The 14,266-nt window shown below is 45.5% G+C and overlaps 1 protein-coding gene across 3 annotated transcripts in view; it reads left to right on the top strand.

Moving 5' to 3' along the window:
- The window catches only part of LOC105494529 (WD and tetratricopeptide repeats 1), an 80,160-nt gene that overhangs the window by 53,367 nt on the left and 12,527 nt on the right, over positions 1 to 14,266 (top strand). For all 3 annotated transcript variants that reach the window (XM_011763028.2, XM_011763032.2, XM_011763033.2), the window contains exons 4-9: positions 2,512 to 2,558; positions 3,599 to 3,710; positions 8,011 to 8,198; positions 10,808 to 10,990; positions 12,321 to 12,415; positions 12,813 to 12,928. In XM_011763028.2, the coding sequence (XP_011761330.1) occupies positions 2,512 to 2,558; positions 3,599 to 3,710; positions 8,011 to 8,198; positions 10,808 to 10,990; positions 12,321 to 12,415; positions 12,813 to 12,928 (741 nt within the window). The remainder of the gene's footprint in view (positions 1 to 2,511; positions 2,559 to 3,598; positions 3,711 to 8,010; positions 8,199 to 10,807; positions 10,991 to 12,320; positions 12,416 to 12,812; positions 12,929 to 14,266) is intronic.

The raw sequence follows: 14,266 nt of genomic DNA, 5'->3' as shown, positions 1-14,266 counted from the left end.
TGGAAATCTTTACCATTTACAACAACATGGATGAACTCCGAGGCCATTATGTTAGATGAAGTAAGCAAGCCACAGAAAGACAGATACTGTATGGTCTCACTTGAAATCTTAAAAAGTTGGTCTCATAGAAGTAGAAAGTGGCATCATGGTTACCAGGGACTAGAGTGGTTGGTTGGAGGCTGTAGTGCAGTGGCACAATCACTGCAACCTGAAACTGGGCTCAAACGATCCTTCCACCTCAGCCTCCTAAGTGGGATTACAGGTGCATGCCACCACATCCAGCTAATTTTTTTTTTTTTTTTGAGAGGGTGTCTCACTCTCTTGCCCAGGCTGGAGTACAGTGGTGCGATGTCAGCTCACTGCAACCTCCGCCTCCCGGGTTCAAGCAATTCTCCTGTCTCAGCCTCCCAAGTAGCTGGGATTACAGGGGTGCACCACCACTCCCAGCTAATTTTTTGTATTTTTAGTAGAGATGGGGTTTTGCCATGTTGGTCAGGCTGGTCTCGAACTCCTGACCTCAGGTGATCTACCCACCTCAGCCTCCCCAAGTGCTGTAATTACAGGCATGAGGCTTTTGGAGGCTATAGAGTAGAATCTATTTCCTTGCTATTCTGAGCTTTGGAGGCTGCTGTATTTCTTGGCTCCCTGCCTCCTTCCTCCATCTTCAAAGCTAGCAACAGCAGGTCCAGTTTCTTTCATACTTCCATCTCTCCAGTTCTCTGCAACCAGGAAAGGTACTGTACTCCAATTTTAGGGATGCATATGATTAGATTGGGTCCACCTGGATAATCTAGGCTAATCTTTCCATCTCAGGGTCCTTAACCTTAATCACATCTGCAAAGTCCCTTTTGCCACCTAAAATAACATATTCATAGGTTTCAGAGGATTAGGATATGAACATCTGTAGGAGGCCATATTTTGCCACAAGTGCTCAGTTAGACACTGTGCCTTGCTTTTTGTAAGCCCTCAATAAGTGGTGGTCATTCAGGGTCCGTGGTGTTCCGGGAGATTCCAAACTGAAGCTGTGACATCACCTCTTGCCCCACTCCACCCTACCCCCACCCCTGGTACAAGTAATTTACAGCTTGTTGGAAAAATGAGAGCACTAAGGGCAGAGATGATTCTGACCCAGAGACACCAGAGTCATGCGTGAGGTTTGATCCACATGCCATGGGAAGGTAAAAGACCTTAGATCAGCAAGTGATCTGGCAGGCTTGAACAAAGCAGTAATGTATAGAAGTAGAGAGCCTGGGAAGAATGAGTTTTACCTCAGATGAGATTCTTTACAGGACAAGGAGTAAAGAGGGAAGAAGGCCAGGCACGGTGGCGAACACCTATAGTTCCAGCTACTTGGGAGGCTGAGGTGGGGGCAGTGGCTTGAGGCCAGGCATTCAAGACCAGCTTGGGCAACATAGTGAGATCCTGTCTCTTTAAAAAAAAAAAAGGCCGGGTGCGGTGGCTCACGCCTGTAATCCCAGCACTTTGGGAGGCCAAGGCGGGCGGATCATAAGGTCAGGAGATCAAGACCATCCTGGCTAACACAGTGAAACCCTGTCTCTACTAAAAATACAAAAAATTAGCTGGGCGTGGTGGCGGGCACCTGTAGTCTCCAACCACTTGAGAGGCTGAGGCAGGAGAATGGTGTGAACCCAGGAGGCGGAGGTTGTAGTGAGCCGAGATCGCGCCACTGCACTCCAGCCTGATTCTGTCTCAAAAAAAAAAAAAAAAAAAAAAAATGCTGGGTGAATAAAAGATTAGCCTTCTAGTTAATTGGCTGTCCTTGGATTGAATGTTTCCTGGCAAATTTTCTGTGGCTGAGAGGATGTCCCTTGAAGGTACTGTTTCAGACATATCTCTTTTTCTGTTTTTGTTTTGTTTTGTTTGAGACACGGTCTGGTTCTGTTGCCCCGACTGGAGTGCAGCAGTGCGATCTCAGCTCACTCCAACCTCCACCTCCCCGGCTCAAGTCATCCTCCCACCTCAGCCTCCCGAGTAGCTTGGACTACAGGCACATGCCACCACACCCAACTAATTTTTGTATTTTTTGTAGAGACGGGGTTTCGCCATGTTGCCCAGGTTGATCCCAACTCCTGAGTTCAAGCAATCTGCCCCAAGCAGATTGGGTGGCCTCACAAAGCACCAGGATTACAGGTGTGAGCCTCTGTGCCTGGCTGACGTACTCCTAATGGTAAAAGCAAAAATATGTTTGGATCTCACTTTTACTTCTTTGTACTGTCTGAACTTCAGTTTACTTTTCTGCAAAACGGAATCAATGAAACCTGTCCTTTATGGCTCAGAAGTACCTAGTATCAAGTGAGATCATGAATATGAAACTTTATATATTGTAAGACGCTAGTCAGTTTTAAGTCCACTCTGGCTACTCACATGCACTTGGGAAATATTGAAAATGGAAAGACTGGTTTACCTGTTCAGTTCCACTTCTTGGTGTTGAGTTCCCCAAGAGAACCCCTAACCAACTCTCTTCCTGTCCCTTTTCATTTGCTCCCGCAGGGTCACTCAGGATGTGTCAACTGTCTGGAGTGGAATGAGAAAGGAGAGTAAGTATGAGCTAGAGCACCTGAAGGGTGCTGGGGAAGGAAGTGAGGAGGGTGGAACAAGGGAGCTCCTGAGTAGATCCAAGGAAAAGAGTGGACCCAAATGAAGAGAGACTGCTGCTCTCTGCTGTTCTTCAGTTTAGCCCATAATTTTCAACACAATTAAACAATTAATCTCAGATAGATGGAAAGTTGGATGACCATCCAAACCCTGTTTTGTTTTGTTTTGTTTTGTTTTGTTTTGTTTTGTTTTAGAGACAGAGTCTCGCTCTGTCACCCAGGCTGGAGTCCAATGGCGTGATCTTGGCTCACTGCAACCTCTGCCTTTCAGGCTCAAGCGATTCTTCTTAATCAACCTCCCAAGTAACTGGGACTACAGGCACGTGCCACCATTCTTGGCTAATTTTTTGTATTTTTAGTAGAGACAAGGTTTTGCCATGTTGCCCAGGCTGGTCTCAAACTCCTGAGCTCAGGCAATCCACCCGCCTCAGCCTCCCAAAGTGCTAGGATTACAGGCATGAACCACCGCACCCAGCCCAAAACCCTGTCTTTTTAATAAGCCAATGTGTTTAAGAATAATGGAAATTGGCCCGGCATGGTGGCTCACACCTGTAAACCCAGCACTTTGGGAGGCCAAGATGGGCGGATCTTGAGGTCAGGAGATCGAGACCATCCTGGCTAACACTGAAACCTCGTCTCTACTAAAAATACAAAAAATTAGCCGGGCGCGGTGGCGGGCTCCTGTAGTCCCAGCCTACACGGGAGACTGAGGCAGGAGAATGGCATGAACCCGGGGGACGGAACTTGCAGTGAGTGGAGATCGCACCACTGCACTTCAGCCTGGGCAACAGAGTGAGACTCCGTCTCAAAAAAAAAAGAATAATGGAAATTTCTCAGGACAAAGAAGAGAAGCAGCTGTTTACAAGGCATCCTTAAATTCTGTGACATTTACTGTTCTTCAAGTTCTGTAGCCTAGAAAATGGGATGGGGAAAGGGAGCCTAGAAATTAGAGGAGAGGTTACAATCCCTCACTCTGCTTTCAGCTTGCTGGCCTCTGGTTCCGACGACCAGCACACGATTGTGTGGGACCCGCTGCACCACAAGAAGCTGCTCTCCATGCACACGGGACACACTGCAAATATCTTCTCTGTCAAGGTGAGCAGGACAAGCCACAGAGCAAGCACAAGAGTGACTGGGCTGGGCTGTAGCCACGCCATGTTGGTATGTGTATGTCCCATATACCGCCTAGGGTCACAGACAACCTTAAGTATCTGTTGGTGATTCCTGAAACTTCATTTCTCTTCCATGTTCTTCTTCCTCTTTTAGAGCTAAGAGGCCAATTCTAGATGAATTTATCTTTATGTGAATGGTAGTGGTGGGGGAATAGTTCTGAACATGAACTTAGAGAGCAGGCATACCTGGGTTTGACTCCCTTATCTGCTTCTTGGGCATTGTGTGAACCGGGAAAATCACCTGACTTGTCTGAGCCTGTTTGCTCATCTGTGAAAAAGGAAGCAGCGAAGGAAAATCTCCCAGATTTGTAAACAAATGAATTTTTTAAAAAGGAAATAATAGTCTACAGGGTTGATGTGACAGTTCAATGAGATAATTGATAAAAATAAAGTCTGTGCCCAGTGTTTTTATCTGTTCTACCTCTTCATAGGAAATGAATATTTCGGTTTGTTGGAGGAGGACAGTTGAGCTAAGGAGAGGTGAGAAGGGGACTTACAAGTGTCTTCAGACCTTTGAAGCTCTTTTGAAGCCCTGGAAATGACATGAGACGGGTTTTTTTGTTGCGGAAAACAGACCTAGGACTAGTGACTCTAAGTCCACAGAATTAAATGTGGGCCTGAGGAAAGGAAGAACTGTCTAATGCTTAGAGCTCTTTGAAAAATGTAGAATGGGCCCCTGGAGGAGATGAGTAAATGTCCTATCCCTGCATTTGTCCACTTGCCAGGTGCTTTATCTCCAAGGTTTAAAGTTGGAAGAGATGGCCTGCAAGGAAGGGCCTTTCCAGCTCTGAGATTCTAAAATGGATAGATGTGAGAATGAAGTTGTCCTTCAGAAAGTCTCACTATTCTTTTTTTTTTTTTTTTTTTTTTTTTGAGACGGAGTCTCGCTCTGTCGCCCAGGCTGGAGTGCAGTGGCCGGATCTCAGCTCACTGCAAGCTCCGCCTCCCGGGTTCACGCCATTCTCCGGCCTTAGCCTCCCGAGTAGCTGGGACTACAGGCGCCCGCCACCTCGCCCAGCTAGTTTTTTGTATTTTTTTAGTAGAGATGGGGTTTCACTGTGTTAGCCAGGATGGTCTCGATATCCTGACCTCGTGATCCACCTGTCTCGGCCTCCCAAAGTGCTGGGATTACAGGCTTGAGCCACCGCACCCGGCCAAGTCTCACTATTCTAAGAAATATTTTCCTAATTAATATCAAGAGGAATTACAAGATACCTGAATAAGACAATAGCTCCTAATCTACTTGTTTTCCTAAACCTTTTTTTTTTTTTTCTCAAGCTGTGATTCTCACCTTTAGAGACAGAACAGTGATGATTTACTTCTTACATGACTAACGGAAACTGCTTTCTGCCCCTGCAAAGAGTTTCGGTCCGATTTTAGTCTGTACAGTCAGGCCTGGGGAAGGGAACCTAAGCCATTAGTTTAGCATCAGAGCATAAGACATTAAGTTCTAATACCAGAATTTCACAATGGTCTTGATACTCCCTAACGGTAAGACCTTGGGAAAGGCACTTACACGCAGACTCTCAGCCTCCTCTTCCATTAAAAACAAACAAACAAAAAAAAAAAAACCAAAGAGGATTCTTCTTTCTTTAGGTAGTGGAAACACTGCAAATTTTATGTATTTAACTCATGCGCTCCCCCTGGTGGTGACTATGGTATGTGATGCGTGTGGCAGTAGACACAAGATCATGACAAGAGCGCCCCAGTTTATTTCTTATGTGCATTGAGTGTATGCCGTCTCTAGACAGGATTAAAGACTGCTGGTTGTCCCTAAAAAATGATTAAATCATGTCTATTTCATCTAGACCTTGTTCTTTTTTTTTCTTTTCTTTTCTTTTTTTTTTTTTGAGGCTGAGTCTCACTCTGAATGTCGCCCAGGCTGGAGTGCAATGGCACAATCTTGCCTCACTGCAACCTCCAACTCCGGGTTCAAGCGATTCTTGTGCCTCAGCCTCCTGAGTAGCTGGGATTACAGGTGTGCACCACCACGCCTGGCAAATTTTTGTATTTTTAATAGAGACAGGGTTTCACCAGGCCGATTTCGAACTCCTGATCTCAGGTTATCCACCTGCCTCAGCCTCCCAAGGTGTTGGGATTACAGGCATGAGCCACAGTGCCCAGCTAGACCTTGTTCTAATGAGCCCTTAGAGAGAAGCCTATGTGGAAAGAGTGAATTGTTGCTCTTTGTGAACATTTAAAGTCAAGTGGGACATCAGCTGTTTCAGTGTAGGACATTGCCCCTCCCCCAATACTACCACTCAGCCTTGTTGTGGGTAGGGAGCAACTTTTCAATTAAAAAAAAAGATATTTCAATTTTTTGAACTTACACGAGAATTCAACACCACTCCCAAATATTTTTCATTCTCAAAGTTATGTGATAGAACTACATACTTTCTCGTTGTTGTTTTGTTTTGTTTTGTTTGTTTTTTTGTTTTTTTGGAGACAGAGTCTTGCTCTGTCGCCCAGGCTGGAGTGCAGTGGCACGATCTCATCTCACTGCAACCTCCGACTCCCGGGTTCAAGTGATTCTCCTGCCTCAGCCTCCTGAGTAGCTGGGACTACAGGCATACGCCACCACACCCGGCTAATTTTTTTGTATTTTTAGTAGAGACAGGGTTTCTCCATGTTGGTAAGGCTGGTCTCGAATTCCCGACCTCAGGTGATCCACCTGCCTCAGCCTCCCAGAGTGCTGGGATTACAGGTGTGAGCCACAGTGCCCAGCCGAGAACTGCAGACTTTCTTTTTTCATTATTTGAAGCTATGGTTACAGCTGTTTTTTTCTTATCAGATGTCATCTGGAGCATTTTGTTCTTGCCTTTATCAGGATGGTGGTTTGTGTGGTTTTTTTTTTTTTTTTTTTTTTTTGAGACAGAGTCTTGTTTGCTCTGTCACCCATGCTGGAGTGAGTGATGCCATCTCAGCTCACTGCAACCTCCACCTCCCGGGTTCAAGCAATTCTCCTGCTTCAACATTCCAAGCAGCTGGGATTACAGGTGCACACCACCACACCCAGCTAATTTTTTTTGTAGTAAAGACAGGGTTTCACCATGTTGGCCAGGGTGGTCTCAAACTCCTGACCTCAGGTGATCCGCCCACCTCGGCCTCCCAAAGTGTTGGGATTACAGGTGTGAGCCACTGCACCCGGCCTTTTTTTTTTTTTTTTTTTTTAAATAAATACTGCACAGAGATGTATCCTCTAGATGCTCAGCCCTTCCTTATGGTCCAACATTTGAGCTGTTTCCAATATTTGCTATTACAAAAAGCATCCAAGCATTTCTGACCAGGTCCCTTTTTTCTTTTTGGATTATTTCTTAGAAGTGGAAGTTTTGAGTCAAAAGATGGAAATTGTTTTTAATCTTTGTTACTATTGCCAGATTGTTTTTCAGAAGCAGTCAAACTAATTTAAAACACTCATTCCCAGCCAGGCATGCTGGCTTATGTGTGCAATCCCAGCACTTTGGGAGGCCAAGGCAGGTGGATCACCTGAGGTCAGGAGTTCAAGACCAGCCTGGCCAACATGGTGAAACCCTGTCTCTACTAAAAATACAAAAATTTGCTGGGTGTAGTGGTGCATGCCTGTAATCCCAGCTACTCAGGAGGCTGAGACAGGAGAATCGCTTGAACCCGGGAGGTGGAAGTTGCAGTGAGCCGAGATTGCACCACTGCACTCCAGCCTGGGCAACAGAGCGAGACTCTGTCTTAAAAAGCAAAAACCAACAACAACAACAAAACACCCTTAAAACACTGAAAGTCTTTTTCACTTCAGGACTAATTTATTACTCAATCTCTAGGTTACTAAGTAGTCATCATGAAGCAGGTAGGGCATATGGGAGTCAGACAGACTTCGGCTTGAACACAATCCTGCTGCATATTACTGCTGAACCTCAAGGGTTTTGTTTTGTTTTGTTTTGTTTTTTTGTGTGTGTGTGTTTTTTTTTTTTTTTTTTTTTTTTGAGACAGTCTCCCTCTGTCGCCCAGGCTGGAGTGCAGTGGCACAATCTCGGCTCACTGCAGCCTCTGCCTCCTGGGTTCAAGAGATTTTCCTGCCTCAGCCTGTTGAGCAGCTGGGATTACAGGAATGAACCACCATGCCCAGCCTGAATGGGCTCATTCTCTTATCTGATATGGAGAGAGAAAAAGGTGCAGACATCCAGGCTAGCCTCCTTCTGTAGCCATTTCTACTCTCACCACCCACCCCTTCCTCCATTTCTCCTGAATAGTTCCTGCCTCATGCTGGGGACCGCATCTTGATCACGGGGGCAGCCGACTCTAAGGTGCATGTGCACGACCTGACGGTAAAGGAGACCATCCACATGTTCGGAGATCATACAAACCGGGTGAAGCGCATCGCCACAGCGCCCATGTGGCCCAACACATTCTGGAGTGCTGCTGAGGATGGGCTTATCCGGTAAGAGTCTTGGGCATCTAGTGGGGCCTGTTGCTCCCCCGTCCCATCATCCTATAGTGTTTCCTTCTACAGGCCTAGCTCTTTCCCTCTAGCAGAGGTCCAACCTCCTTTGTCTGCCCAGGGCAGTTGTCTGTGTACTAACTCCATTGGGAACATTTGCTTACTCTGCTTTCACCTTCCTCCTCCTTTGCCCTCCCTTGTACTACCTCTAGGCCCACAAGCCTTTTCTCACCACCTCAGGTGTCCACGGTCTCTTCTGCCTCTGGGCATTCACATTACGCTTTACTTTGAGATTCTCTGTCCCCAGCTCTTCCCATGTCGGACTCTTTCTTATCCTAAGGAGATCAACTTGAGTTACCTCTTCAGAAGCACCTTCTCTGACCATCCTGTCTAAAGTAGACAGACATTATTGCTTGTTTTAACACACTAATTATATCCTCTATAACTCTAATTGCCACCTGTAGTTACTTTATTTTTATTAATTAATTTATTTTTTGAGACAGGGTCTCACTCCATTCTATTGCCGAGGTTGGAGTGCAGTGGCGTGATCATGGCTCACTGCAGCCTTGTCTTCCTGGGCTCAGGTGATTCTCCCACCTCCACCTCCTGAATATCTGGGACTACAGACACGTTCCACCATGCTTGGCTAATTTTTTTTTTTTTTTTTTGGTAGAGATGGGGTTTCTCTGTGTTGCCCAGGCTGGTCTGGAACTCCTGGACTCAAGTGATCCTCCCACCTCAGCCTCCTACAGTGCTAGGATTACTGGTGTGAGCCACCACACCGGGTCTTATTTTAATTTTTACTTATTGGTTTACTTTTTTGTCTGTATCCTCACTAAATAGAAAAGTAAACTCTCTTAGAGCAACTCCATGTCTGTCTTGTTCTTGGTTGTGTCCCTAGAGCCCAGCACAGTGCCTGGCACACAGAGCTGCTTCGTACATTTCTCTTGAACAGTTGGTCAGTGGCCATATACCTGGGAGGGGGCAAGCCAGCTGGAAATGGTAAAATGGACTGACCCCTTTTCCAGTGCCCTACATTGTTACACATTTGCCTCTACTTCCCTTCATTCTAAAATGGTGTTGTTGCCCTTCTTTAACTCCTTTCTTCAGATGTGACCTTAGAACTTCTTCCTTATCTCCCCAGCCTGCTTTAATCTGTCTCCCTTGAGTTCCTGTAGGACTTTGTGCCCTCTTTCCTTTTACAAATGAGGAATATCTAACTCATATATAAATTATAACATAGTCAAGAACAAGGCAATAAAGTCTGACAGACCTGGGGTCAAATCCTAGCTCTCTCACTCACTATTTGACTGGGATAAGTCACTGCATCCCTGAACCTCAGAAGACAGAATGCACTTGGTCAGTGGCAGGTCCAGCTCTGTGTAGCACTTGTTGACCTTGGCTGACCAGATTTTGCCAGGGCCAGCTGGTAGAAGCTGAGCGTCTAGCACATCGGGTAGGATCCTAAGTGTTTAGGCATAGGCACAGTCAGAGAAGGTATCCTAGCAGAAGGTGAACATAAGCTGGGCCTTCCAGAACAGACAGGATTTGGATGGGCAAGGAAAAGCAGAGTGTATTCCCCAGCTTGAGCAGAGTTTGCAAAGGCAGAAATAAACATGGCATGTGCAGGATAAAGAATTCTGTAGTTATAATTGACCCACATTTAGAAAACTGAGGAATAAGGTTGGAGAGAGATGTGAAATTGAGTCTTGAAAACCAGACTGAGGAGTTTGGTAAAAGTAAACTTGTGCTAAAAGTATTGAGGAATCTCTGCAATTTTTTGAGCAGGAGAGTGATGTAAAATAATATTTTAGGAAGAGCAACCTGGTGAAGATGGCTTAGAAAGACAAGGTGAACAGCAAAGAGGTGGTAACAGATGTCCAGGCAAGAGGGGTGAGCATATGGGTGATGTCCCCACTACCCACCACTCTCTGAGGATACCTGTGTATTGGCAGCAGAAAGTTTCCCCATCTGGAGCAGTGGGAGTTTGCTGCTGTTTGTTAGCCTTTTTGGCATTACCTTTACTACATGGATGAGACTTTTAGGCTTGCCTTGGCCCATGGTATATCTAGATAGCTCTTAGATGATCTGCAGATTCTCTTTTCTGTCACCTCCATACCTTGTTTCATGAAAGGAACTAGATTAGGTAGGAGTGGAGCAGAGTGTTTAAGATGCCATCTTAGAAAGCTTACTAGCAGTATCATCTCAGTCAGGTTATTCAACATCTTTGAACCTCAGTATTCTAATGGTACCTAGGGATGACGTTAGGATTTAATTAAGGGGCAATACTGGACATAAAGCACATTTTCACTAAGTATTGGTAATCAGTAGTAGTATAATAGTTGCAATAATACTGACATCTGTAGAATATGTACAGTAGTGTCCACCTTAGGAGTTTTAATGGAATAAAATAGAATGTGTGAGAAGCCTACTACAGGTACCTGGCACACGGTGGGCACTCAAGAAATGGGAATTGTTTTTGACATTCTTATTTAGAAACAGGTCCAAAGTCCCTCCCAATCCTCTTGCATAACAAGAACTTGTCTTTTCCCCTGCCTTGCACACAAGGACCCCAAGCCCCAATTCCCTAACTCTGTCCTCTCTCACAGCCAGTATGACCTTCGAGAGAACAGCAAACACTCGGAGGTGCTGATTGACCTGACAGAGTACTGTGGCCAGCTGGTGGAGGCCAAGTGCCTCACTGTCAACCCCCAGGACAACAACTGCCTGGCAGTTGGGGCCAGCGGGCCCTTCGTGAGGCTCTATGACATCCGCATGATCCATAACCACAGGTATGAATAGTTCAGCCTCCTGTCTCCTATGGGTAAGTCCCTGGAGAACCTGCTGCCCCTTTCCCTCACTGCCATTGCCATGCCCCCTTCTTCTATCACAGCTCACTGCAGCCTCGACCTCCCAGGCTCAAGCGATCCTCCCACCTCAGCCTCTCTAGTAGCTGAGACTACAGTCACAACGCCAGCCCGCTTGGCTAATTTTTTAATTTTTTTATAGAGGCGGGGTCTTTCCATGTTGCCCAGGCTGGTCTCAAACTCGTGAGCTAAGGCAATCTTCCTACCTCGACCTCCCAAAGTGCTGGGACTACAAGTATGAGCCACTGTGCCTGACCCCTTCTTTTATTTATTTATTTATTATTTTTTATTTTTTTGAGACATAGTCTTGCTCTGTTACCCATGTTGGAGCGCAGTGGCATAATCTCAGCTCACTGCAACCTCTGCCTCCCGGGTTCAAACTGTTGTCCTGCTTCAGCATCCTGAGTAGCTGGGATTACAGGCACCTGCCACCATACCCGGATAATTTTTGCATTATTAGTAGAGACAGGGTTTCACCATGTTGGCCAGGCTAGTCTTCAACTCCTGACCTCAGGTGATCTGCCCGCCTCAGCCTCCCAAAGTGTTGGGATTACAGACGTCACCCACCACACCCAGCCTGGCCCCTTCTTCTTTATGAAATGGACTTTGTTCAATTTTGTGATTTTTTAAAAACTTAATCCTTGCTTATGTTGGAAAATATGAAAAGTATAAATTACCCATAATCTCTTATATAATTTCTTATATAAATTCCTTATAATTTCCTTATATTTATTTATTCTTATAATTTCTTATACAAATCTCTTATAGTGTCTTTCTGAAAGAAATCACTGTATATAATATTTCCTGCTTGTTCTTATAATACTCAGAACCCCCACAGCACTCCCAGACCTGAGTTGCCTCTCGAGCCTGTTGCCCAGGCTTTCCATGATTCTTGGGATGGATACAGGAATGTCTGGCCTGCTTATTTTCATTCATGGGCTTGGTGACCACTGCTTCCCCTCACACACTGCATGGCTTGGAGCGGGTCTTGAACCTTAGCTTGCTTGTTTGTAAAATGGGAAAGATAAGGTGGTCATGAAGACCCAGACAGCTTATAAGACCTACTTGGTAAAGCACTGTAACGTATGTGTCTGTAATTGTCTAGTTGGTGGGCCTTTGGGGTTGCTTAGGTAAGGAAGAAAAATACCTCCTGTATCTCTCAGATACAAATGTAAGTTTTCTTTTAGTGAGTGTGGTCTGGTCTAGCCAGGGGCAGTGCTGTGACTTTAACCTATATGATTTTCCTTCCTACCAGAAAGAGCATGAAGCAGAGCCCTTCAGCGGGTGTGCACACCTTCTGTGACCGGCAGAAACCGCTTCCGGATGGTGCAGCACAATATTACGTAGCAGGTAGTGCTCAGCACAGCTCTGGCCCCAAATTGTTGGCTAGATGCTGACTCTTTTGGGGGCAGTCCAGGGAGACAGCATGGCATGGTGGTCAAGAAGAAGAGTTTTAGAGTCAGACAGACCTGAGTTTTAATCCCAACTCTGCCATGGACAAGCTATGTCACCTTCAGCAAATTACAGAAAAGAAACTCATTAAGGTTAAGTAAAATGGGATTATAATGACTAAATGAGATTAAATATATAAAGCAGCTGGCCCAGTGCATATAGTAAGGGCTCAACACTTGTAGCTGCTTTTATGCTAAAGTTGATTGGTATCATTTTTGCTATGACTGACTTCACACAATCTCATGCCCCTTTGAAGAGGACTGGGACCCTAGTATGACTGGGCTATTCCCTGCAGGTCACCTGCCAGTGAAGCTTCCTGACTACAACAACCGTTTGAGAGTGCTGGTTGCCACCTATGTGACCTTCAGCCCCAATGGCACAGAGCTGCTAGTCAACATGGGAGGGGAACAGGTATGTACAGCATAAGGTGGTTCTGCCCCATCATCATTCCATGCCCAGCAGCCAGGGGCGTGTACCTTATGTTCACTGCTGAGGCAGACAAGACACAACAGCCTTATGGTAAATGATGTTACAGTGAAATGTGGCAGTGATGTGGCATCATTGGAGTTCCCAGAGAGGTGTCCTAGCTCAGTCTTTTTATTTCATTTTTTCTTAAGGAACTAGATAGAAATAGGATAGTATGGTATTTTGGTTAAGAATATGGAATTTGGAATTGGCAGACTTCTGTTCAAACGCTGGCCTGCTGTTTACCAGCTGTTTACTGTGACTTTGAGCAAATCTCTTTATTTTTCTGAGCCTCAGTTTCCTCATCTGCTATTTTCCTAGGGGGAAATCCCTGGGGCTCAGAGCATGCGGCTCAGAGCAAGCTATGGGTTAGGGCCAGCTTTGGGAAGTGTTCTTTGATAATGGCAGGTTGCTAAACCTTCTGTTTGTGTGCTCTCAGGATATTTAGTAAGCCTTGCATACATTTATTTACTCTACCAACACTGAGCACTTACTCTGGGACTAGCATTATTGTCAATATAAGAGAGACGAGTGGGAAATATGATCCATCCCCAGGCTGATGGGAGACATGACAAATGAAACAGTTAATGATGTTACAAGGCAAGGCCCAAATATATACAAAGGAAATGGGATGCAAAATAGGTGAGGATAAGCCAGACACTCTTGCACCTGTCCAAGGAATCGTGAAAGGCTCAGGAGTAGTGCCAGGGTAAATGTAAAATGAGACCTTTGGCTTTGTGACCTTGGAGGACTTCTTCACCTTTTTAAACATATGACACGTGATTTTTTTTTTTTTTTTTTTTTTTTTTTGAGATGGAGTTTTGCTCTTGTTACCCAGGCTGGAGTGCAATAGTGCAATCTTGTCTCACTGCAACCTCCGCCTCCTGGATTTAAGCAATTCTCCTGCCTCAGCCTCCCAAGTAGCTGGGATTACAGCCATGCACCAGCATACCTGGCTAATTTTGTATTTTTAGTAGAGATGGGGTTTCACCATGTTGGCCAGGCTGGTCTCAAACTCCTGACCTCAGGTGATCCACACACCTCACCCTCCCAAAGTGCTGGGATTACAGGCATGAGCCATCGCACCTGACCTTCTTTTTTTTTTTTTTTTTTTTTTTTTTTTTTTTTTTTTTTTTTTTTTTTTTTTGAGGCAGGATCTCACTCTGTCACACAGGCTGGAGTGCAGTGGTGCAATCTTGGGTCACTGCAGCCTCGACATCCCAGGCTCAAATGATCCCCCCACCTCAGCCTCCTGAGTAGCTGGGACCACAGGCACATGCTACC

This window comes from Macaca nemestrina, chromosome 1, assembly GCF_043159975.1.
Source record: "Macaca nemestrina isolate mMacNem1 chromosome 1, mMacNem.hap1, whole genome shotgun sequence".
Taxonomy (NCBI): Eukaryota; Metazoa; Chordata; class Mammalia; order Primates; family Cercopithecidae; genus Macaca; species Macaca nemestrina.
This window is presented reverse-complemented; position numbering and strand designations above follow the sequence as displayed.